This window comes from Pelodiscus sinensis, chromosome 33 (genome assembly GCF_049634645.1).
Source record: "Pelodiscus sinensis isolate JC-2024 chromosome 33, ASM4963464v1, whole genome shotgun sequence".
NCBI lineage: Eukaryota > Metazoa > Chordata > Testudines > Trionychidae > Pelodiscus > Pelodiscus sinensis.
The window spans coordinates 3,926,916-3,952,581 of NC_134743.1; the positions used below are offsets into that span (position 1 = coordinate 3,926,916).

Consider the following 25,666-nt stretch of genomic DNA (forward strand, 5'->3'; position numbering starts at 1 on the left):
ACGTCCCAGAGCACATTTCCTTGTTTGAATCAGCTGTGATTCGAGCTAGCCCACCGGCGAGATCATGTTAATGAAGCAGGGGATATTTAAATCCCTGCTTCATTAACTACTTAGGTAGTCTCCATTTGCATCTTTAGTCCGAACTAAGGATGCATTGTAGACGTACCCTGACTGAATGTACAGGGAGGATAAAGTGTTCTTTTGGTACAGAAACTGTCCAGGGAATCTATCCATTACTTTTATTTTGGATACTGCAATGCAAATAGCATATCTAAAGACTTGTATTATTTTGAAATAATTTTTATTTTTTATGTTATTTTAGAAAAGTTTCAAAAAAATATCTGCAGATTTACTGTGAGCTTTAAGTTTAATAATAATCAGGCTGTATTTAGGTTAGTTTCACTTCTTGGTACCACAATAGTTCCTGGGAAACATAGAGGCCATGTCCATGCTAGGAAATATTTAGAAATTACTACATTTGACTTATGAACTCCTGATTTTACAAAATCAAACTTCTGTGTCCTCCTCAAAGAACCAAAATTAGTCTGAGGCAGGCAACATTATTGTCGATGTTCTTCGTTGGACTTTGAGCCCCAGGAAGCTCTGGGGACTTGTGGGAGGCGTCCTGGAGGCCAATTAGTTCAAATTAGTGGCACTGGAGCATGCACACTAACAAGTTCAGAATTAGCATTATTCCTGATAAAAAGTAGGAGAACAGATTTTGAATTCTGCAGCCCTTTATTCCAAAATAATGGGCTTGGTATTGTGGACACACTGCTTACTAATTCCAGTTGGGAGTGGGTTATTTTGGACTAAGGTCCTAGTGACCAGGGCCAAGGGTTTAAGCTGTACCTGGGAAGATGTTTGGTAATGGGTGGCTGGAAGATGAGAGCTGGTAAAGACAAGTCAGTGGAACGTGGGGTGAGCTTCCAGGTATGTGTGAGCATAGAAGGCCTTTGGTTTGGAATGCAGGATTCTGAATTGTTACTAGATCTGAGTGATGGATGAGGTGTGTGTAGGAAGGAGACGATTGTTAATTAACTTCTAATGGAAATCTCATTCTTCCTTTGTAGACCAACTCCGGAACATACTTAGTAAGTTTTCTTCAATTTCTCACCTGCTATTATCTTTCAGAATAATATTGATAAATCAAAGCAAATAATTCTTCATAGCCTTTGCACTTCATGGCCTATATCCAAGCATATTACTTTTTCACTCCATAACAGAACATTGATGACTTTCTCTCATAAGAAATTCATTAATCAGGCTAGAATATTTATAGTTATTTTCTCTCTGATCTAAAAGTGAGAGAGTGATTTTTCAAAATCACTGTACGATGGACATTTAATAATGGTATACCTCCCCTTTCTGTTGAGTGTATGGAGAAAGCTATAGCAGAATTTTTCACAGGGTTAATATTTTAATGGTTTAATTTTTTCATTATATGCTGTGTCTTAGTAACTGTGGAAATTATTGTGTGTTGATGAAACTGTATCTATTTTATGTATTACACTCTGTTTGGAATAGTAGCTCTTTGAATTAAAAAAAATACTTTGCTTCTGACCAATACTGAAACTTCTTCATGCTGCTCTAAAAGCACAAATGTTCCCCAAATCAATGGATTGGAGTTATATGGGTAACCTCTAGCTCTAGAGAATCATTGTATTGGTGTACACGGGCACTATACGTGTTCCTCTATCACCTCTTTCTAGCCCAATGCAAGGTGTTTGACCAGAAAAAGGGTGACCTTCATTCATAAAACCTGTCTTCTGCACTATTCCAAAACTGTTTAGGAGACTCTTCCATCTGTTATGTTGGTCACAGTAGGAAAATCCCTCTACAGAGAAGACTCAGAATTTGAGGACAGGATGGAAACAGAACCTTTCAATACTCCTCCTCCCCACTCAGAAAGTTTAACTGAGTGTTCTTAACCCATAGCTCTGGACCTCCCTTACAGCCCTGTATCCAGTGATTAGGGCACACAGTTGAGAGTAGAAAATCCAGGTCAAAATCTCTGATTCACTATGGGGGCAGTGTGAGAAGTGAATTGTCAACACCTTGGGTGAGCAATTGGCCCTGGTGAAGAGATGGCTTTTCTGTGTATGTAGGAGGCTCTTGAGCTGTAAACCGGTATATCCTTAGCTCATTTTGAAGGAAAGAACAATTCTATTTCAAATCATCCTATGAGCATTTCTGCTAATTTCTATAGGAGCAATTTCTACTTATCTAAGGCAGACTGTAGCCTATTTGTAAATGCTTAAACATTGATATAAACACTAAGGCTACGTCTACACTGCAGCATTATTTTGAAATAACAAACATTATTTCAAAATAAAGTATGTGTCTAAACAGCGTGTCTATTTATTTTGACTTCTGCAACCCTCAGAAGTAATTATTTCATGAGAAGTAAGGGAAGTCAAAGGAAGAGTGCTCTGTCGAAGAAAGACTCCTCAGCTGTGCAATTAACTGTTTTGACTTCAGCTACACAATTAACGTAGCTGAAGCTGAGTATCTTAATTTGACTTTTGTCCACAGCGTAGACGTACCCTGAGGGGAAATATCATATGTATAGCATTGCCCCTTGATTTCACCAAAATAAAATACAAGTATAAACATAAGCATAATTAATAGAATGAAAAAAAAAGAAAGAACCATAAATCTTTCTTAGAATTTGTATTATCAGTCCCTCCTCACTTAGCTAAGAAATAGCTTTTACTGACTGAGAATCCTGTTTATAGTTATACTTTGCGTTTGTTGGGCATTTCCCACTTCTACAAATTAAGTCAACAGGAGATATATGTTGTACAAAACTAAGACATATAAAAAATCCATGTCTACTATTGTGCATCATCGAAAGGGAGCTCATCTTAGACTCTGAAGAGATCTTTCCAGTTTACTTAAATTTTAAAAAATCTGTATTTTTAAAAATTTTCACACATTCCAAGAATTATTTCATCATTTCCCTTTTAATGTTCTATATGTGTGCCATGTGCTCTTCCCTGTATCTTCTTTAGTCATCTCATTTCTCAGTCTATGAAATCACATAATGAAAACTATTTAAAAATATAAATAGAATCTGTTCCCAAGGCTATCTTTTCATTTTTAAGATAGATCTAGCTTCCTCCCATTTCTGGTGTACTTTGCTCTGTGTCATCTCTCGAAGGATATGTCTACAGTAGCCCCCTAGTTCGAACTAATGAGGGTGACCTAATGAGGTTTAACAGCTAATTCGAATTAAGGGCTTTACTTTGAACTCCTGTTTCACTGCCACATGTAGACACGGGCAGTTCTTCTGGGCTAGTCAATTTCCAAAATGGCGACCGCCCAGGAACATGCTAATGAAGCACGGGATATTTGCAATTTCAGTCGCCCTCATTAGCCTCCCTAATTTGAACTAGGGGGCTAGTGTAGACATACCCAAACAGATGAGTTAATGATGGATATCATAGAGCTGGACAGCAGGATACAAGTTTCAGCTTTTACCCTTCTTCTGTAACTGCTTAACCTTTATTCACACTCATGCTAAGGAAAAGAGGTGATAATCACTATCAGCTGAAATTTGGAACATGGATGATTAATTTTAATGTTTTATATCACCAGAAGAAAATGAGGAAATGAGGATTGGTTTGTGAACAGGTTCACTCACAGAAAAAGCAGTGTGTGAAATTAAGAGCCATCAGTGTACCGCATTCAATTCTGGGCCTCTCCCCCATTACAGAAAGGATGTGCACAAATTGGAGAAAGTTCAGTGGAGGGCAACAAAAATGGTTAAGGGGCTGGAGCACATGACCTATGAGGAGACGGATTTGGGCTTATTTAGTCTACAAAAGAGAAGACTGAGGGGGATTTTATAGCAGCCTTTCACTACCTGAAGGGAGGTTCCAAAGAGGATGAAGAGAGGCTGTTCTCATTTGTGACAGATGACAGAAGTCTTAAGACACTGAGTCTACAATATGAGATACATTCAAATTAAGATATGCTATATTAATTGTGTAGCTGAAGTCAAAGTACGTTAACTCAAACTTTGGAGCTGCCCACACTGCAGGAAGTTGAAGGCAGCACACTGTCCCTTCAACTTGCCTTACTCCTCATGGAAACAGTACCATGGGCATCGACAAAAGCACCCCCCTCAGTTAGAATTAATATGTCTTCTCTAGACCTGCTAATTCGAACCCTGGAATATCAACAGCGGCAGCTTTGATCTTTTCTGTAGTATAGACACACCCAGTGGCTGTGTCTACATTGGCACCCTTTTCCGGAAAAGGGTTGCTAATGAGACAAGTCGGAATTGCAAATGCCGCGGGGGATTTAAATATGCCCCGCGGCATTTGCATGAACATGGCTGCCTCTTTTTTCCGGCTCGGGGCTTTGCCAGACAAAAGCGCCAGTCTAGACGGGATCGTTCAGAAAATAAAGCCTTTTCCGGAAGATCCCTTAACCCTGATTTTAAGAGGAATAAGGGATCTTCTGGAAAATGCTTTATTTTCCGAAAGATCCCGTCTAGACTGGCGCTTTTCTCCAGCACAGCCCCGAGCCGGAAAAAAGCGGCAGCCATGTTCATGCAAATGCCACGGGGGATATTTAAATCCCCCACGGCATTTACAATTCTGACTTGTCTCATTAGCATCCCTTTTCTGGAAAAGGGTGCCAATGTAGACACAGCCTTAGGGTTTAAAACTGTAGTTGAAAAGATGCTTGGTAATGGATGGCTGGGAGATGATAGTAAACATGAGTCAGTGGGGTATGGGCAAGTATGTGTGTGCACAGGGCCTTTCTATGATTAGATTTGGAATGCAGGATTCTAAATTGTTACTAGATCTGGGTGATGGATCAGGTGTGGTGTGTAGGGAAGAGAAATCTGGCAGTTGAGGAAGGGCTGTTTACCACTTTTTAATGTAAATTTTACTGTTTTTTGCAGAGCAACTGCAGAGCGAGCTTGGTAAGTTTTCTTTGATTTCTGACCTGCCACTATCCTTCCAAACAATGTTCTTAAAGGGAAAGATATTTCTTATTCTCTTTGCCTTTGCTCAATTCAAATAGGATGAAATTACTGAGACGTTTTCTTTTAAACAACACTAGAGTCCTGTGCCACCTGCTCGCTATGCTTGCCAACCTCCCTCTTGTGGTGGGTAGGCAACCCTGGCTTTCCCTGCAGCCACTGTGCCTGAGAAGTCCTGGGGAAGTGAGAGAGTTTGGTTTATGTAACAAAAGGTTGAAAACACAGAACAAAGAGGTTACTCAATAATACGGGATATTGTCTTGAGCTATAAGTGACAGACCATGCAGATTTTAAGCAGACCAAACCTCTTGCTAAGGTTTCTAATCCCTGGAGTTCAGCAAAGCCTGTATGTAGATATGGTGTACTCCATCTGTCTGTGTGCACATTCTGGGTTCATTATCTGTGTGTGTTTGCACATTCTCCTGCCAGTGGCGTTTAATTCAATATGTTGTTTCTTATTTTGATTTCAGATTGGAGAAAGGTTCGCAATAAAATAGGTAATGGAATACACATTTCTTCCAGACTTAAGAAATCATTGTAACCAAACTAGAAACATATAATAAAAAACTATTAACCTGAGAACAAATCCTTGAAAATCAGTTCTTACACCATCTTTACTTTGGCAAAATTCCCGTTTATATTGGGACCTGATTCTGACCTTACACTAATTTCACATCAGTTTAACTTTATGGATCTATGTCAGGCCCCCAGGATCCAGAGCAAGGGAAAAACACAGGTATAGTAATGGTGGTGATGGTGACTTTATTAATCATAGTAAGACAAATAATGATAATGGGTAATGAAAGTGAGTAGTTGTGACCAGGTGTGATGTATGTGGGATTTTGATTACTCATCAAAACAGGGGGAAAAGGTTAACTCTGGTTTGTTGGTATTGACTTGGATTGATGGTGATTATGGTGATGTTGGAAACTATGAATACAAGACTGAGCGATATTCATTAAGGGACTGATGAAAACAATTGCAATCATGGTGATTTATGGCAGAGATAGATAAGAGAAAGTGACAATAATTTGCATTTCATTGCAATGTTCTTCTGATCATCCCAAAACCCTTTCCAAATGGTCTATCTCAATCTTTCCTGAGTGACTTCAGAATTATGATCAGTTTACAAAAAATTCAAACAAGCTCATCGAGTGGCTCAGTGTCAGAGAGGGAAATGGTATTTATAGGTTCTAATTTTCAACACAGACTTCAGGATAATGGACAAAACATTTTTATTACTGAAAAGATCTATTATAACATTTGTAGTACAATAGTGAAAGCAGTGGGGAAGGATAGCGATTCTAGGTTGCAGGCAAAGCAGTTTTTTCTCTACACTCTTATTGTTTGTGAAAATTAATATTTTTCCCCTAAGGCTCTTCAGCAGGGTGGTGAATGACGGGGGGGGGGGGCACCTCATCATCTGAGACCATCTCCTGGCTCAGTCCAAAATCAGGCTGCATCTCGCTTATTAATCTTGCTGGGGATTGGGCATGTGTGAAGTATAAACTGCAGGGCAGTGTCAGGACTTGCATGGCTGAGGGCAAGCCCCGCTGCTTGGTGGAAACCTATGTGCTTATGGACTTTATGGACCATCAGGGTAAGGCAGCAGCTGAGAAAGGGTTTTGTGAATGCCAGTGCCACCTCAATGTTGGGTGCATTTGGCTATATCCCCCTGGAGAATACTACCAAATAATTCAAAGTCACCGTCAGTTGTGTGTGAAATTCAGACAACTCTCATATAGCTGAAGAATTTCAGTCAGACCAAACTCCCACCTGAGAAGCAAGTGCAGGATGAGACTGTGTGCTCATCTCAGTCTGGAGGGAGGCCAATCTGCCTCACTACACGGTGGTTAGATCAGTTAGTAGTCCTATAGAGCAGTGTTTCTGAAAGTGTTCCTCAGGACAGTAACTGGCCACCCCAGTTTGTTTATTTACCAGCACTGCAGTTATGGAGCCTTGCGGCTCCCATTGGCTTCATTTTGCTCTTTGTAGCCAAGCGGAGCAGCAGGACGTGGTGGCCTGGTCCATGATGCTTCCTGAGGCTCCCATTGGCTGCAAAGGACAAAACTGAGGCAATGTGTGTCGCAAGGCTCTATAGCCGCGGCACTAGTAAATACACTTTCACTGGCTGCCCCAGTTTGTTTATCTGAAAGTGATTCCGTGGAACACCTTCAGAAACACTGCTATAGGGCCCTGCTTCAGGATTGGTCTGCCACAGGCTAGGAGCCCCCAGACTATAGCCAGGCTAAATAGTAGTTCTAGTGCTCTGGACCCAGCTCAGGGGGAGACAATCAAAAAGTCCTAGAGATCTGACCAAGCAGCAGTTCACAGGCCCATCCCTTACTCATGGTGGGACAACAAAGTAAAGATTCAGGCTTTCTTCAGGCCAAGCAGTAGTTCAAAGGCCTGGCCCTTGTTCAGAGTGGGGCTACAAACAGTTTAAGTTCTCAGGACTGACTACAGGCTGAGCAGCAATTTATATGCAGAGGCTCTTGGTCAAGGCGGGGCTGATTACAATTTAAGGCAGGGGTGGGGAACTTTTTTTAGATCAGGAGCTGCTGACCCACAGAAAAATCAGCTGGGGGGAGAGGGGCTTCAGGGAGGCAGCAGCCAGGAGGCTGGAGTGCCAACACGGGTTTCCCAATGCTGGAAGAGGCCCTCCCCCTAAGGTCCAGATCCATGCAACCCAGGGGTTACATCCAGCCCCTGAGCCTTAGGTTCCCCACCCCAGATGTAAGGGCTCAGACCTGTCTGCAGACTGAGCAGCAGTTCAAGGACTTTGCCCTGCTTCAGGGTAGGACAGCAAACACTACAACCAAATAGTTCAGTGGCTCGGGCCTGTCTTCAGGCTGAGTGAGGAGGTGGGGGGGGAGAGCCGACAAGCGCAGAGGTTTTGCCTGCAACGGGGGAACCTACCATTCAAGGTATGGAGTGGCAGGGGGTGGAGGTGGACGCAGCTCTGCCCTCTCCACTGCATCCCAGAACTAGCTGCCATTGGCTCAGTTGTGATCCTGCTGGCAACACGCTGCCCAATTTATCTCCATTTCCTCATCTGACCCTGGGTTGGCTACTCCTGGGTTGCTCCCCAGTTCCCCTGGGAGCCTGTCTGGCTTGGCCACTATTCCTCAATGTCTGCTGCAGATGATGAAGCTGGCAGAGTGTCCATTGGCTATGAGTCAGGATTAGTCAGCAATCTGGACTATCTAGTCCACTCTTCTGTACCTGGCCATGTCCCAGGCAACCCTAGCCAATTTCCCTCACTTGGGCGGTGTGATTGAGCCTTGCCCCATGAGAGCTTAAGCACAGTTTCTAGCTTCCCCTGTGTCTGGGCTCCAATTGAGCCCTTAGCTCCCTGCTTTTCTGTTTCTGTGGCCCCACCTTTCTGCTTACTGTGAGTAGGGCTGGGTTGCTCTGGCTCCACTCACCAGGAGGTCTTGAGGATTCCTTCCCTTCCTGGTCAAAGGGAGGCCAAGCTGACTCACTACATGCCCATCCTATAAACTTTCCTTTATCCCAGTTCAGACTGATCCCAGACCAGTGCTTTTAAAGCTCAATCTCTCTTTGCAGATGATATCACTCTTGATAGAAGAACAGCCCACCCCAACCTCTCCATTGCTGGAGATCAGAAGAGTTTGACATATGAAGCCCAACCTCAAAAATATCCACCAGCTCCAGAGAGGTTTGATTCAACTGTCTGTGTGCTGGGCTCTGAAGGATTCTCCGATGGAAAGCACTACTGGGAGGTGGATGTCGAGAGCAGCACTGACTGGGACCTGGGAGTGGCCAGAAAATCCATAGCGAGAAAAGGGAAACTTTCCCTGTCCCCTAAAGAGGAAATCTGGGTTCTGGGTCTGAGTGGCAGAGATTACTGGGCAAAAACAGATCCATGGACTCGTGTCATTGTGCAGAAAAAGCCCAAGAAAATTGGAGTTTACCTTAGTTACGAAGAGGGGCAGGTGACCTTTTTCAGTGTCACTGACATGTCTGTGTTGTTCACATTTAGGGATTGTTCATTCTCAGGAGAGGTTTGTCCATTCTTTAAAAATTCACAGAAGGGAACAACAATGAAAATATGTTTAATTAAAGAAGAGGACTGAATATAAAATGCCTGTGAGGCTCTGGTTTGTCAATTTGTGACAGAACTCTTAGCCAAATTGAATCAAAGTAATGTAATGCTTTGTATCCAGAAGAAAGAGGATCTGGAATAACATTTCTTGTAAAGTCATAATTATATGTTTTGCTAATGCTAAAGGAGTGTCTCCTCATATAAGGAATGGAACTGTACTAGAATCTTAGAGATAATTTTTTTAATGAGGAAAGTAATTTTTTTCTTTATTGCTAACTAAAAATTTATCATGATTAGGTGTTATAGCAAAACAAAATAAGCAAATAATAGCCGGTATTTTACTGATATTTCTCTTGTAAATAGTATAGGCAATCTCTTTGTCAGGTATAAGTACAGCTGGGGCGTGCTGTTCTCCCATCTTGAGAAATTTTGATCAGCTTCTCTGCTGTCTTTGGAATAGGTTGGTAATGGTTGATTTTTCCTTTCTGTATTATGCTGTGCTAATTCCAGATTAATACTTTTTATTAATACATTTTGGTTAATAAAAGTTGATTGATCCACATTATTTGACATCTCATTATTACTTTATATCAAACCCATAAATATTTGCATTGATGTTTATTTGGAAAAGAAAAGTTTAGCTGAATATTGTTTGTGGTACCATCTTATCTGTATGTTTCCCATAAAATTAGTAATCAGCCTCTTGCCAATTACTGATATTTGGAAAGCAGGTAGCCATTAGAGAACATGATATTTCTGACACAGAGCATGAGGATTTAATTGAAGAAAATTACTCTGTATTGTGTCATTGCTTTTGGAAACACAATAACCAATTTTATTACTAAATTTCAGATTGACATCTCATTGATAGCTATCATCTGGGTTTATATTCAGCTGACTACATCTATTTGTATTTGTCCCTCTCCCATCAGCAGGTATCAGAGGAGCTCAGCTACTGTTGACACCAGCCAGTAGCCTTTACAGGAACTTTCACATTTTACAGGTAAAGACAACTGAGGTGGGTAGTCATCATGTTTCCCTTCCGATACACCTATAAGTGGATCTTCTTTCCATAGTATGTACTGTACATATGCACCATATTCCCCCTAGGACACCTATAAATAACAGCCTCAATAGTAAGGCATGGTATAGGCAAGTGGAGTTAAGAAATAAATAAAAGGTGCCAGGATAGACCCAAATATAGACACTATATAGCCCTTTACTTGCCCATGTAATGCTAGAAACGATCACTCAGGCTATGTCTAAACTTCAGTGTTATTTTGGAATAACTAACATTATTCTGAAATAACATATTCAGTGTCTACACTTATTTTAACATAATGTCAAAATAATGTCGAGCTGGAGGACTTTTCACTCTGAATCTTCATTGTATGAGGAGTAACCCTCATTGTGCGAGGAGTAAGGGAAGTTGAAGGGAGAGTGGTCTTCCTCAAACCTCCTCCTGTGTAGACAGTGACAAAGCTAAAATACGCTATTTTGACTTAAGCTACACAAGTTAGCTCAAGTTGCGTAGCTTATTTTGACTTTAGCTCTGTTGTGTAGATGTGCCCTAACACTTGTAGTTAGACTGCAGTGTGGATTGGGGCAGCAGGTTTGTATAATTTTTGGTCGTGGCTAAAATAATTTCTGCTCTTCCCTCCCTTGTAAGCTGATACATATTTTTTAAAATAATGTAAACATGAACTTGAAACATTAAGGGTATGTCTACATTGCATTCCTTCTTTGAGAGAGGAATGCAAATGCAGACAAATGAAATTGCAAATGAAGTGCGGATTTGAATTTCCTGCGCTTCATTTTTCATTTGAATTTCCTAAGCTTCACCACCAAAGCCCATGATTTGGTGGTGATGGGGGACTTCAACTATCCAGATATATGTTGGGAAAATAACACAGCAGGGCACAGACTATCCAATAAATTCTTGGACTGCGTTGGAGACAACTTTTTATTTCAGAAGGTTGAAAAAGCTACCGGGGGGAAGCTGTTCTAGATTTGATCCTAACAAATAGGGAGGAACTGGTTGAGAATTTGAAAGTGGAAGGCAGCTTGGGTGAAAGTGATCATGAAATCAGAGAGTTCACAATTCTAAGGAAGGGTAGAAGGGAGAACAGCAAAATAGAGACAATGGATTTCAGGAAGGTGGATTTTGGTAAGCTCAGAGAGCTGATAGGTAAGGTCCCATGGGAATCAAGATTGAGGGGAAAAACAACTGAGGAGAGTTGTCAGTTTTTCAAAGGGACATAGTGAAGGGCCCAAAAGCAAGCTATTCCGCTGTGTCAGAAATATAGAAAATATGGCAAAAGACCACCTTGGCTTAACCACGAGATCTTGCATGATCTAAAAATAAAAAAGGAGTCATACAAAAAATGGAAAGTAGGACAAATTACAAAGAATGAATATAGGCAAACAACACAGGAATGCAGGGGCAAGATTAGAAAGGCAAAGGCACAAAATGAGCTCAAACTAGCTATGGAAATAAAGGGAAACAAGAAGACTTTTTATAAATACATTAGAAGCAAGAAGAAGACCAAAGACAGGGTAGGCCCACTGGTCAGTGAGGAGGGAGAAACAGGAACAGGAAACTTGGAAATGGCAGAGATGCTTAATGACTTCTTTGTTTCAGTCTTCACCGAGAAGTCTGAAGGAATGCCTAAAATAGTGAATGCTAGTGGGAAAGGGGAAGGTTTAGAAGATAAAATAAAAAAAGAACAAGTTAAAATCACTTAGAAAAGTTAAATACCTACAAGTCACCAGGACCTGATGAAATGCATCCTAGAATACTCAAGGAGCTGATAGAAGAGGTATCTGAGCCTCTAGCTATCATCTTTGGAAAATCATGGAAGGCAGGAGAGATTCCAGAAGACTGGAAAAGGGCAAATATAGTGCCCATTTATAAAAAGGGAAATAAGAACAACCCAGGAAATTACAGACCAGTTAGTTTAACTTCTGTGCCAGGGAAGATAATGGAGCGAGTAATTAAGGAAATCATCTGTAAACACCTGGAAGGTAGCAAGGTGATAGGGAACAGCCAGCATGGAGTTGTAAGGAATAAATCATACCAAACCAATCTGATAGCTTTCTTTGATAGGATAATGAGTCTTGTAGATAAGGAAGAAGTGGGGTATATCCAGACTTTAGTAAGGCGTTTGATATGGTCTCGTATGATATTTTTATCAATAAACTAGGGAAATACAACTTAGAAGGGGCTACTATAAGGTGGGTGCATAACTGGCTGGATAATCATACTCAGAGAATTGTTATTAATGGTTCACAATCCTGCTGGAAAGATATAACAGGTGGGGGTTCTGCAGAGCTCTATTTTGGGACCGGTTCTGTTCAATATCTTCATCAGCGATTTAGATATTGGCATAGAAAGTACGCTTATTAAGTTTGCAGATGATACCAACCTGAGAGGGGATGCAACTGCTTTGGAGGATAGGTTCATAATTCAAAATAACCTGGACAAATTGGAGAAATGGTCTGAGGTAAACAGGATGAAGTTTAATAAAGACAAATGCAAAGTGTTCCACTTAGGAAGGAACAATCAGTTTCACACATACAGAATGGGAAGCGACTGTCTGGGAAGGAGTACGGCAGAAAGGGATCTAGGGGTTATAATGGACCACAAGCTGAATATGAGTCAGCAGTGTGATGCTGTTGCAAAGAAAGCAAACACGATTCTGGGATGCATTGACAGGTATGTTGTGAGCAAGACACGAGAAGTCATTCTTCTGCTCTACTCTGCACTGGTTAGGCCTCAGTTGGAGTATTGTGTCTAGTTCTGGGCACCGCATTTCAAGAAAGATGTGGTGAAATTGGGGAAGGTCCAGAGAAGAGCAACAAGAATGATTAAAGGTCTAGAGAACATGACCTATGAGGGAAGGCTGAAAGAATTGGGTTTGTTTAGTTTAGAAAAGAGAAGACTGAGGGGAGACATGATAGCAGTTTTCAGATATCTAAAAGGGTGTCAGAAGGAGGAGGGAGAAAACTTGTTCATCTTGGCCTCTGGGGATAGAACAAAAAGTAATGGACTTAAACTGCAGTAAGGGAGGTTTAGGTTGGACATTAGGAAAAAGTTCCTAACTGTCAGAGTAGTTAAACACTGGAATAAATTGCTCAGGGAGGTTGTGGAATCCCCATCTCTGGAGATATTTAAGAGTAGGTTAGATAAATGTCTATCAGGGATGGTCTAGACATGGTCCTGCCATGGGGTAGGGGACTGGACTCGATGACCTCTCCAGGTCCCTTCCAGTCCTAGTATTCTATGATTCTATGATTTTTATTAGGGCGGCCAGACGTTTTTCCAGAATAGCGTATTTTGAAAAAAAAATTGGTTTATTTAAAAAAGAAACCCTTTCCTCGAAATAACCCTTACTCCTTAAAAAATGAGGCTTATGACTGACAGACTATCTAAACTTTTCCCCATTTACACAATTAAAGAAGTGCATTCCTGGGGAGAGAATGTGTCTCCTATCTCCCTCAATACCTGGAAGAAACCACTCTGATCTCAAACACAAGAAGAGAGAGAGAAAAACCTCGCTTTCCCAGTTTGAAATTCCTATCTGCATTTTTATTGGCTGACTGCCCCAATCCTTTCCATATGTGCATCTCCAGTTGCTTAACCCTTTCCTCACTATTCAGGTAAGTCAGATTCTTCTTAGAAGCTCTTATTTATGTCAGCTTCCCTTTACTCTGAAGTTCCCTGAATGCCGCCAAACATTTTGGTGACTCCTTGAATGAGCTCTTTCACCATTTTGAGCATATGATGACATCCTGACACATTATTCAAGGCATCCTGTGTTGCAAGAATAAGGGATGTGGTCACCTCGTTTCATCTCAAAAAAGATATATTAGCATTGGAAAAGGTTGAGAAAAGGGCAACAAAAATTATTAGGGGTTTGGAACAGGTCCCATATAAAGAGAGATTAAAAAGACTTAGGGTATGTCTACACTACCCCGCTAGTTCGAACTAGCGGGGTAATGTATGCATACCGCACTTGCTAATGAAGCCCGGGATTTGAATTTCCCGGGCTTCATTAGCATAAGCGGGGAGCCGCCATTTTTAAATCCCCGCTGCTTCGAACCCCGTGTAGCGCGGCTACACGGGGCTCGAACTAGGTAGTTCGGACTAGGGTCCTATTCCGAACTACCGTTACTCCTCGTGAAACGAGGTGTACCGGTAGTTCGGAATAGGCACCCTAGTCCAAACTACCTAGTTCGAGCCCCGTGTAGCCACGCTGCACGGGGTTCGAAGCAGCGGGGATTTAAAAATGGCGGCTCCCCGCTTATGCTAATGAAGCCCGGGAAATTCAAATCCCGGGCTTCATTAGCAAGTGCGGTATGCATACATTACCCTCCTAGTTCGAACTAGGAGGGTAGTGTAGACATACCCTTAGACTTTTCAGCATAGAAAAGAGGAGACTAAGGGGGAATATGATAGAGGTCTATAAAATCATAGCTAGTATGGAAAAAGTGAATAAGGAAAAGCGATTTACTTAGTCCCACAATAAAAGAACTAGGGTTCACCAAATGAAATTAATAGGCAGCAGCTTTAAAACAAACAAAAGGAAGTTTTTCCACAGTCAATCTGTGGAACTCTTTGCCGTAGGATGTGGTGAAGGCTAGAACTTTAATGCTGTGTCTACATTGGTACGATCTTGCGCCAAAGCGGATGCTTTCGCGCAAAAACATGCTGCCTGTCTACACTGGCAGGGAGTTCTTGCGCAAGAACACTGACATTCTATGTGTGAAATCAGTGCTTCTTGTGCAAGAACTATGATGCTCCCGCTCAGGAATAAGCCCTCTTGTGCAACTGTTCTTGTGCAAGAGGCCAGTGTAGACAGGCAACAGGAATTTCTTGTGCAAGAAAGCCCGATGGTTAAAATGGCCATCGGAGCTTTCTTGCTCAAGAGAGCATCTACACTGGCACGGATGCTCTTGCACAAAAGCACATCTCTTGTTCAAAGGTACATACAGTCTAGACGCTCTCTTGCGCAAATACTTTAACCCAAGAACTCTTGCGTTAAAGAGTTTGCGCAAGATCATGCCAATGTAGACATAGCCATAGGCTGTGTCTAGACTGGCCAGTTTTTCCAGAAAATCAGCTGCTTTTCCGGAAAAACTTGCCAGCTGTCTACACTGGCCTCTTGAATTTCCGCAAAAGCACTGACTTCCTACTGTAAGAAATCAGTGCTTCTTGCGGAAATACTACTCTGCTCCTGTTCAGGCAAAAGTCCCTTTTGCGCAAAGCTTTTGTGCAAAAAGGCCAGTGTAGACAGCTCAGATTTGTTTTCCACAAAAAAGCTCCGATCGCAAAAATGGCAATCGGGGTTTTTTTGCAGAAAAGTGTGTCTAGATTGGACCGGACACTTTTCTTCAAAAAGTGCTTTTGTGGGAAAGTGTCTGTGCCAATCTAGATGCTCTGTTCCGAAAATGCTTTTAACGGAAATCTTTTCCGTTAAAAGCATTTCTGGAAAATCATGCCAGTCTAGACACAGCCATGTAGTTCTAGCTGGGGGAAGGGAAGCTTTTGGATACATTTTGTCATTCTTATTTTGCATCTGATGACATAAAAGACTGAAGTGGCTAAAATGTGACTTGCTCAAAGTCATTGGCAGAAATGAACTGTAGAATCCCAGTTTCCTATGCTGTAGCCTATTAGGGCTCATCTACATAGCAGTGTTATTTTGGAATAACAGATGGTATATAATAGGCAGCAGGTTTAAAATAAACAAAAGGAAGTTTTTCTTCACTCAGTACACAGTCAGCCTGTGGAACTCCTTGCCAGAGGATGCAGTGAAGGCTAGAACTTTAACAGGGTTCAAAAATTTCATGGATATTAGGTCCATCAATAGCTATTAGCAGGGCTTGACAAGCAGCAGCAAGCCCTGCTCGCCAGTCGCGCGGTTTGGCATGCTGTATATGCGCAGACCGCGCTGCGCCGGTTTATAATCTATTCACCACAGGCGATTAGATTACATTAATTGTCGAACCCTGGCTATTAGCCAGGAGAGGTAGAAATGGTACCATTAGCCTCTGTTTCTCTGGAGGCAGGTGACAGGGAAGGGATCATGTGAGGATTACTTGTTGTGTTCCCTCCCTCTGGGGCATCTGGTATTGGCCACTGTCATCAGATGGACCTTTGGTCTGACTCAGTAAGGTCATTCTTATGTTCTTATGGGAATGCACAGCACAGTGCACAAATCCTGTTCTTGGCTCTCAATCCTTCACTCTGTCTTGGACCTCAGTAAATTTGCCAGACATGTTACTAGACTCATCATAATGCTGCCCTCCAGCAGTCAGAAAAGGGCAACACAAAACTGAGAAGGGAAACTTCCATAATTTGGAAAAAGAAAAGCATTGCATCAGTTTGGTAAAACCCAACAAAGTCCTCATAACTCTTCCTGTCTTCACTAGAAAAGCACCTTAAAGAAAAACTTGTTCCTTTCTCGACAAATCAGTAGTCTCATCTACTACAGTGACATCAATCTATGAAGCCTTTTTTTTGCACAGCTTGTTTTAGCACTCCCATTGCCACAATTTCAATTATTTAATTAATAACTTCAAGTGACAGACAGCCACTTGTATTTTGTGTGACTAAGCCACTTGCTCAGTTCCTTTGATTCTGTATTGCATACCAACAAGAGCTGTATCAAAGTTGATTCACTCTCATTATGTCTATGTAATACATCATTGAGGTATGTACTGAACTCTTGTAAAAATTATGTGCAGTGAATTCCTAGCTGATTTTGATTCTTTTTTCTAATTGGTCGATAGTGAAGAAATATTTAGCTGCAAGTTCAGAATAGCATACTTCTTTATTGCTTTCTTTGAGACAGGAGGATTTTTCATGTAATGTAAAATCACACAATATGTGTCTCCAGTCTTGATATCTAAATGAAATAAACATTAATTGGGCCTTTGTAGAAAATATTACAATCTTCTTTTCAGAACAGTTTTTTTTCAGACTGAGCAAAGAGCTCTTTCCAATTCATTGCTCTACTCCAACCATGTAAATCTTGACTGCCAACACTTCTGAAAACTCAATTTTTTATCTTTTAGATTTGTGGCATCTTTCTTTGTAAACTTCAATTGTGCAAGCTGTATATTGAACTCAAGACATCACTTAATGAATTACTCTTTTCTCCTTTTTCTCTGGGTAACTTTATTAAGAATGTATCTATTGTTGATTACTACTGGACTTTCAAATCAATTTACTGCTGGGATACAATGAAGCTATATCATTCCTGTGACATAAGATTACAAGGGCCATTTAAAACTGGAATATCAGATTTTCCATGAGATGATTTTCCGTGGGATTTTCCTGCAATGAGTAGTAACGGTAGTTCAAATTAGGAGCTTTAAGTTGAACTACCTAGTCCATGCCACGTATAGCCACGGGCAGGGAGTTCGAACTATGGGGCATTTAAAAATAGCAGCGCCCGGGAACATGCAAATAAAGCACGGGATATTAAAATCCTAGGCTTCATTTGCAAGTTCAAATGCCTACATTAGCCACCTAGTTCGAACTAGCATGGCAGTGTAGACATACCCTTACACCTTAAGCAGCCCCCACACTAAGTACAATCTCTTAAGACTGAAACCAAAATGTTTCCAAACCACAACAAACCCCTTGAATTCCCCAACACCCAGATTTGCTTACTACAAAAGGTATGAGAGTCACGAGTCAGGTCACAAACACAAAAGCAAATAAAAAATGAACAAATTCACCCTCTAATTTGTTTGTAGGTCTAGATCCTGAAGGATATTTCTTAACCTGCTCGCTAGGCCAAGAAACTGTTGGGATTTTGTGGTTCCCAAAGAATCAAATGATAGGCAGAATCAAGGGTCTTCCCTTGGGTGTTGAGCCACAGCATGCTTCTTTATGCATACCTACTTTCTAAACCACATTTTGTTCAAAAGGAACACATGCATACCCTTCAGCTGTAAGGTAATATGTTTTCATAGCATTTCTAAGTAAAGTTCAACTAATAGATTGTTTTGTGTTCTCACACCCACTGTAGCTTCTTCATGCTGCTCTCAGTGCATAAATTCCCTCTCCCCGCCCTTAACAAAAAGTATGTGAGTACTGGGGGACTGTGACGAAGCATTTTCTGGGTTACATCCACAGCATACCCGTCCTTCTACCTCCGTGTAAGCGGAGGACCAGGAAAAACTGGACCTGGCTTGACATTCATCAAACGTGTGTTCTGTACTTATCCGGAAGACTTTAGAGCATCCTTCCCTGTGTTGTATCCCACAGGCTGGGAATATTTGACTGCAGAGCTCAGAAAAGATAAAGCCAGAGTCTTTTATCGCTCTTCCTCTTGAGTGTTCTTTAGCCATTACTCTGGAATTTTGTAATAGCCTTCCTTGTGGCCATTAGGATATACAGGTGAGAGGTGGGAAAGCCACGTTCACATTCTTGATCTCTTTGAAGAAAAAGACCCATTCTCTTCTTACTGCACTTTTGAGAGTTTCCCCGGTTATTTATATGCTTGATTTGAATGTACCCAAGGCAGAATATTACCCACTGGTGAGCACTTAAATACCCTTTTCTTTTTTTCAACAAAGCTACATGGAAAAATAGGAGCAAGGCGTGATGGAATTCTCTGTTGTCTTCACCGGCCAGTAACACAAAATAAGGAAATTTATCAAAGTGTAAAGAAATAACTAGAAAAAATAGGGAAAACCTCCATGATGGAAGATCATTCTGATTTGGGTATCAAACTTTCTCCTTTCGGAGCTGAGAAATCGTTTATTGCCTGGGGACCCCATTGCTACTTCTCATATTTGGCATTGGTTTTGCATCTCCCTCTGGGATCTCAAAATTACAATTTGCAACTCAGGGGCCAGCTTATTGAAAATTCAACTTTCAGATCTGAAGAGCAAAAGGGGACTCAGAAAAGTTTTCTTGGTGACTTTCAATTGAATTTTCTATACATGCGAGGGCATAATAGCCCAGGCAGCGCCACTGACCACGCCCCCTGCATTTCTCTTTGGAGACACACTCTTGAGTGATGCTGTTGCTTTTGCAGCCACCAATGTGAGGAGTCACACCTCCCAGCTCTTGCGCAGATAGCTCGGGAAGGTGACAAAGGAAATGGAGCAGGAGAGGGCATCTCTTGCTTACTTTCAATATGGCAACTGGATTGCACTTTAGAAGAATTATTTTAATTTGTTGCTGTGTTTTTGACTTTTTCAGAGGTGCTTCAGAAGGAGAAGGGTAGGTTTATGTTCATTTTTGAGGTTAATGTGAAGGAGACTGTGTGCAATTTACTGTTAACGTCTTGGTGTGACAGCCGAGAAATGTCATTTATTGCCTGGGGATCCCGTGGTTAGTTGTATTTGGCCTCCCTTGAGGTCATTTTTCAGGATAACTCCCTCCTACCAGTGCCCTCCCTTTCCAAGTGACATCTTAATCTTTAAAGAGCTCTAGTTCTATGCATACACTAAGACAAAGGACACATACAGATACAATTTTACCCCCTTCTGCGTCTCTTGATTCCAGCATGTCAGGCCAGGACCGGTCACTCAATTACCCAGGAAAGACGAATATGAGGCTGGGCTTCCCCATGTATATTAATATGGTTAATGTAATGTTATAAAAGTTAAATTGTAAAAACATGTGCATTCTCCTGTGACACATGCAATGTATGTTATAAAAAAAAATTAAACACACCTGCTACTTTAACATCTTATTATGGCTACTCTCCTGACCTCTTCCCTCCCTGCGCCCCGAAAAAAGCCTCAATGGCTTGTGTTTTCTTTTTCAAATCACTAAGACTACATCTAGACTACACACCTCTGTTGGCAGAGGGCTGTACATTAGACATTTCAAAAGTGCAAACGAAGTGTGGATTTAAATATCCCATGGTTCATTTGCATAATCGCATCATTGCCACAGAACCTCAGCATGCTAGCATGGCAGACCCTCATGCCACCCAAGAGTGCCTGTCCCAGGGAGCTGTCTGATGGCTTCCAGGAGCCTGCCAAGTACCACAAGAGGTGTGTGCCATCCTGGGATGGGGTGGAGATCCTGGACCTCATAGAAGTGTGGGGCGAGGAGGAAAGCCTCCAGGATCTCCACTCCAGATGGCACAACTTTAATAGGGGCTACACATACAACCCACTTAATTCGAACTAGGTAAACCTCATTCTACGAGGACTAATGCCTAGTTTGAATTAAGTAGTTCGAATTAAGGGCTGTGTAGCCACTTAATTTGAACTAGTTGGAGGCTAGCCCTCCCCAGCTTGCCCTGGTGGCCACTCTGGACAAAACCAGGGAAAATCTTCTGCCCCCCTCCTGGTCCCAGAGCCCTTAAAGGGGCACGGGCTGGCTACAGTGCTTGTGCCAGTTGCAAGCCTGTGAGCACCCAGCCAGCAGACCCTGCACTTGGCATGGGATGAGCCAGCCACCTGCTGCCACCCAGCCTTCCGCCTCTTCCCAGGACCAGGCTGGTGGCTCACAGGAACCTGCCCGAGGCTGCAAGAGGCGGGCGCCCGCCTGTTCTAGTGCGGAGATCGTGGACCTCATTGAGGTTTGGGGGGAGGCCGCCAACGTCCACAATCTCCGCACTAGGCACAGGAAAGCGGCCGTATAGGGCAGGATAGCTGCCAGCCTGGCCACCAGAGGCCACATGCGAACCCAGGAGCAGGTTTGAATGAAAAGCAAGTTGGTCCAGTGAGACCCCTGAGCCCTGAGCTTAGAACATAAGAACATCAGAATAGCCGTATTGGATCAGACCAAAGGTCCATCTAGCCCAGTAGCTTGTCTACTGACAGCGGCCAGCACCAGGTATCCTGGAGGGGATGGACCGAAGACAATGACCAAGCCATTTGTCTCATGCCATCCATCTCCAGCCTTCCACAAACAGAGGCCAGGGACACCATTTCTACCCCCTGGAGAATACCACTTCATGGACCCAACCTCCATGAATTTATCTAACTTCACTTTAAACTCTGTTATAGTTCTAGCCTTCACAGCCTCCTGCAGCAAGGAGTTCCACAGGTTGACTATTTGCTTTGTGAAGAAGAACTTTCTGTAATTAGTTTGAAGCCTGGTACCCATTAATTTCATTTGGTGTCCTCTAGTCCTTCTATTATGGGAATTGATGAAGAACTTTTCTTTATTCACCCTCTCCACACCACTCATGATTTTATAGACTTCTATCATATCCCCCCTCAGTCTCCTCTTTTCTAAGCTGAAAAGTCCCAGTCTCTTTAGCCTCTCTTCATAAGGAACCTGTTCCAAACCCCTGATCATTTTAGTTGCCCTCCCCTATCCCACCCTCTCTCTTCCCCTCTCCCATCTCCTTTTCCCAGTCTCCCCGAGTTTTGTTCAATAAAGAGAGTTTCTATTTTTGAACACACGTGTCCTTTATTTTGTACATCAGGAAGGTGGGTTAGGGAGGGGTAATTGGAAGGAGGTGAGGGAGGAATGGGGTACGAGCCCCCGATGGGGAGGACTGGGGTGGCTCTGCAGGCTCCTTGGGGTGGAAGCTCTCCTGCAGCCCCCCGATTGACACACACCCCCGGATGGCAGCCTGTGGCAAGTTCAGCCGGGCTGATGGCCGAGTGCTGGGATGTGCCGAGTGTCAGCATTCAGGGCACTCCAAGCCAGGACTGCTTTGCTGTCCCTCATTGAGGTAGACAAGCAAGTGGGGAACCCTGAGAACTGTCCAGGGTGGGGGTCGGGTCCCTTTAAGCACAGTCCTCGGCTAGCCTGAGATAGGAGCTCCACGCTCTAAGTCCTAATCTGATGCTCTGCCGGCACTGCTTCCGGCCAGCCTTAACCTCGGTTCAGGGTCCACTCAATGTGCACATTGGAAAAAATGGGTCTAGATGCACAAGTTCAAATTAGCTTAGTTCGAATTAACTAATTCGAATTAAGTTAGTTTGAATTAGTGCTGTAGTGTAGACATACCCTGAGGGAGTCAAAGTCTGCTTTTCTGAAGTCCAAGGTGTGTATTTTACTACTCTCTTTTCTTCCTTTGGTCAGGATACTGAAATCTACCATCTCGTGATCACTGCTTTCGAGGTTGTCACCAACCTCTACTTCCCTTATTAGTTCCCCCTTGTTTGTGAGCAGAAGGTCAAACACACGGCCCCTGGTCAGATCCTTCAGCACTTGTACCAAGAAATTAACTCCAACATTCTCCAAAAACTTCCTGGATTGCCTGTGTACTGCCATATTAGTCTCCCAAGCGATGTCAGGGTGATTAAAGTCCCCCATGAGAGCCAGGGCCTGTGATCCAGAAACTTCTCTCAGTTGTCCAAAGAAGGCCTCATCTACCTCACCCACCTGATTCGGCGTCCTGTAGCAGACATCAACCACAACATCACTGCTGTTGTTTGCACTTCTAAACTTAAACCATAGACCCTCAACAGGCTTTTCTCCCTCTGTATGTGGATAAGTGGATAAGTGTAAATATGGATAAGTGTAAAGTAATGCACATTGGAAAAAATAACCTCAACTATAAGTAAGGTATGATGGGGGCTAATTTGGCTACAACAAATCAAGAAAGAGATCTTGGAATTATTGTGGATAGTTCTCTGTAAACTTCCTCACAGTGTGCAGCGGCGGTCAAAAAGGCAAATAGGAAGTTAGGAATTATTAAGAAAGGGATAGAAAATAAGACACTGGATGTCGTACTGCCCCTGTATAAAACTAAGGTCGGCCCACATCTAGAATACTGTGTGCAGATGTGGTCTCATCTCAAAAAAGATATTTTGGCCTTGGAAAGAGTTCAAAAAAGGGCAGCTAAAATTATTAGAGGTTTGAAACGGGTCCTATATGAAGAGAGGTTAAAGCAACTGGGACTTTTCAGTTTAGAAAAGAGGAGACTGAGGGGGGATATTCTACAATCATGAGTGATGTGGAGAAAGTGAATAAAGAAAAGTTATTTACTTGTTCCCAGTAGAGGACACCAAATGAAATTAATGGGTAGCAGGTTTAAAACAAATAAAAGAAAGTTCTTCACACAGCACTCAGTCAACCTGTGGAACTCCTTGCCAGAGGAGATTCTGAAGTCTAGGACTATAACAGACTTTAAAGAGAAGCTATATAAATTCTTGGAGGCTAGGTCCATTAAAGGCTATTAGCCAGGGAATAGAAATGGTGTCCCTGGCCTGTTTGTCACAGGCTGGAGATGGATGGCACGAGACAAATTGCTTGATCATTGTCTTCGGTCCACCCCCTCTGGGGCACCTGGTGCTGGCCACTGTAAGCAGACAGGCTACTGGGTTAGATGGACCTTTGGCCATCCCCAGTATGGCCATTCTTATGTCTTATGTTCTTATATACTGGAGTTCTGAGGAATCATAATGCTCTCTTACATATAGTGCAACTCCTCCTACTTTTCTTCCCTGCCTGTTCTTCCTGAACAGTTTATACCCTTCCATGACAGCGCTCCATTCATAAGTCATCCCACCAAGTCTCTGTTATCCCAATTAAATCATATTTCTTGGACTAGGCCAGGGCTACCAATTCTTCCTGTTTGTTACTCAGGCTTCTCGCATCAGTCTACAAACACCTCAGATAACCAGTTGATCTCCCTACCCTCTCCATTAGAATTAGGGGTCCTCCTTTGTTGCTCGTTCCTCTTGGCATTTCTTCCCAGTATCTGACTTTCCCACTCCTCTCAGGGTTTTGGTCACCATCCCCCCCAAAACCTAGTTTAAAGCCCTCCTCACTAGGTTTGCAAGCCTGCCCGCGAAGATGCTCCTTCCAATCTTGGTTAGGTGGCTCCCATCTTTTCCTAACAATCTTTGTGCCCGGAACAGAGTCCCATGGTCAAAGAAAACCAAAGCCCTTTCTCCTACAACACCTGCGCAATAACACATTTACTTCCTCAATTCGATGGTCCCCGCCCAGTCCTTTCCCTTCAACAGGGAGGATGGACGGGAACACCACTTGTGTTCCAAAATCTTTGATCATTCTTCCCAGTGCTACATAATCTGCAGTAACTCACTCAAGGTCATTCTTGGCCGTCTCATTAGTTCCCACATGGAGAAGCAGGAAGGGGTGGATGAGGCTTTCTTCAGACAACTGAGAGAACTTCCAGATCACAGGCCCTGGTTATCATGGGGGAGTTTAATCACCATGGCATCTGTTGGCAGACCAATACAGCAGTACACGGACAATCCAGGAAGTTTTTAGAAAATGTTGGGGATAACTTTATATATATATGGTGATATACCATCTCATAGAACTGGAAGGAACCTTGAGAGTTCATCAGTTCAGTCCCCTGCCCTCATGACAGGACCAAGTACCATGGCAGTATTTTAAAGAAGCCTTATTGAAGGCACAGGAAGAAACCATCCCAATGCGCAGCAAGAAAAGCAAATATGGTAGGCAACCAGATTAGTTTACTGGGGAATTCCTTGGTGAGCTTAAACACAAAAAGGAAGCTTACAAGAAGTGAAAACTTGGACAGATGACTATGGAAGAGTATAAATATATTGCTCGAGAATGCAGGACAGTTATCAGGAAGGCAAAAGAGCAACTGGAATTGTGACTATCAAGGGATGTCAACGGTAACAAGAAAGGTTTCTACAGGCATATTAACAAGAAGAAGCTGATCAGAGAGGGTGTGGGGCTCCTACTGGATGAAGGAGGTAACCTAGTGACAGATGATGTGGGGAAAACTGAAGTACTCAACGCTGTCTTTACCTCATGGTCAAGGTCAGATCCTAGACTAATGCACTAGACAATGCAGTAGGGGAAGGAGGTGGACAGCCCTTGGTAAAGAAAGAACAAGTTAGGAACGATTTAGAAAAGTTAGACATTCACAAATCCATGGGCCTGGATTTAATGCATTCGAGGCAAATGTCATTGAGGAGCATTTGGCCATTATCCTTGAAAACTCGTGGAGGTAGGGAGAGCTTCCAGATTATTGGAAAAAGGCAAATATAGTGCCCATCTTAAAAAAGGAAAGAAGGACAATCCAGGGAACTACAGACTAGTCAGTCTTACCTCAGTCCCTAGAAAAATTATAGAGGGATCCTGAAGGAATCCATTTTGAGGCACTTGGAAGAGGGGAAAGTGATCAGGACTAGTCAACATAGATTCACGAAAGGCAAGTCATGCCTGACCAATCTGATTAGCTTCTATGATGAGGTAACTGCCTCTGTGGACATGGGAAAGTCAGTGGATATGATATACCTTGACTTTAGTAAAACTTTTGATACGGTCTTCCACAATATTCTTGCCAGCAAGTTAAGGGAATATGGACTGTAAGACGGATAGAAAGCTGATTGGACTGTCAGGCCCAATGGGTAGTGATCAACGGCTTGATGTCAGGTTGGCGGATGATTTCTAGTGGAGTACCCTCAAGGATTAGTTCTAGGATCAGTTTTGTTCAAAGTTTTTATTAATGACCAGGATGAGGGGATGGATTACACCCTCAGCAAGTTTGTAGATAACACTAAGCTAGGGGGAGAGGAAGATATGCTGGAGGGCAGGGATGGGGATCCAGAGTGACCTAGAGAAATTGGAGGGTTGGACCAAAAGAAATCTGATAAGGTTCAACAATGACAAGTGTAGAGTCCTCCACTTGCGATGGAAGAATCCTAAGCAT

The 25,666-nt window shown here is 42.6% G+C and overlaps 1 protein-coding gene across 3 annotated transcripts in view; it reads left to right on the forward strand.

The window, feature by feature from the left end:
* The window catches only part of LOC142823370 (uncharacterized), a 287,164-nt gene extending 277,542 nt beyond the window's left edge, over positions 1 to 9,622 (forward strand). For all 3 annotated transcript variants that reach the window (XM_075914347.1, XM_075914343.1, XM_075914345.1), the window contains 4 exons: positions 1,074 to 1,094; positions 4,919 to 4,939; positions 5,470 to 5,496; positions 8,570 to 9,622. In XM_075914347.1, coding sequence (XP_075770462.1) covers positions 1,074 to 1,094; positions 4,919 to 4,939; positions 5,470 to 5,496; positions 8,570 to 9,099 — 599 coding nt within the window. In that variant the 3' untranslated portion in view covers positions 9,100 to 9,622. The remainder of the gene's footprint in view (positions 1 to 1,073; positions 1,095 to 4,918; positions 4,940 to 5,469; positions 5,497 to 8,569) is intronic.
* Positions 9,623 to 25,666: the final 16,044 nt, after the last annotated feature.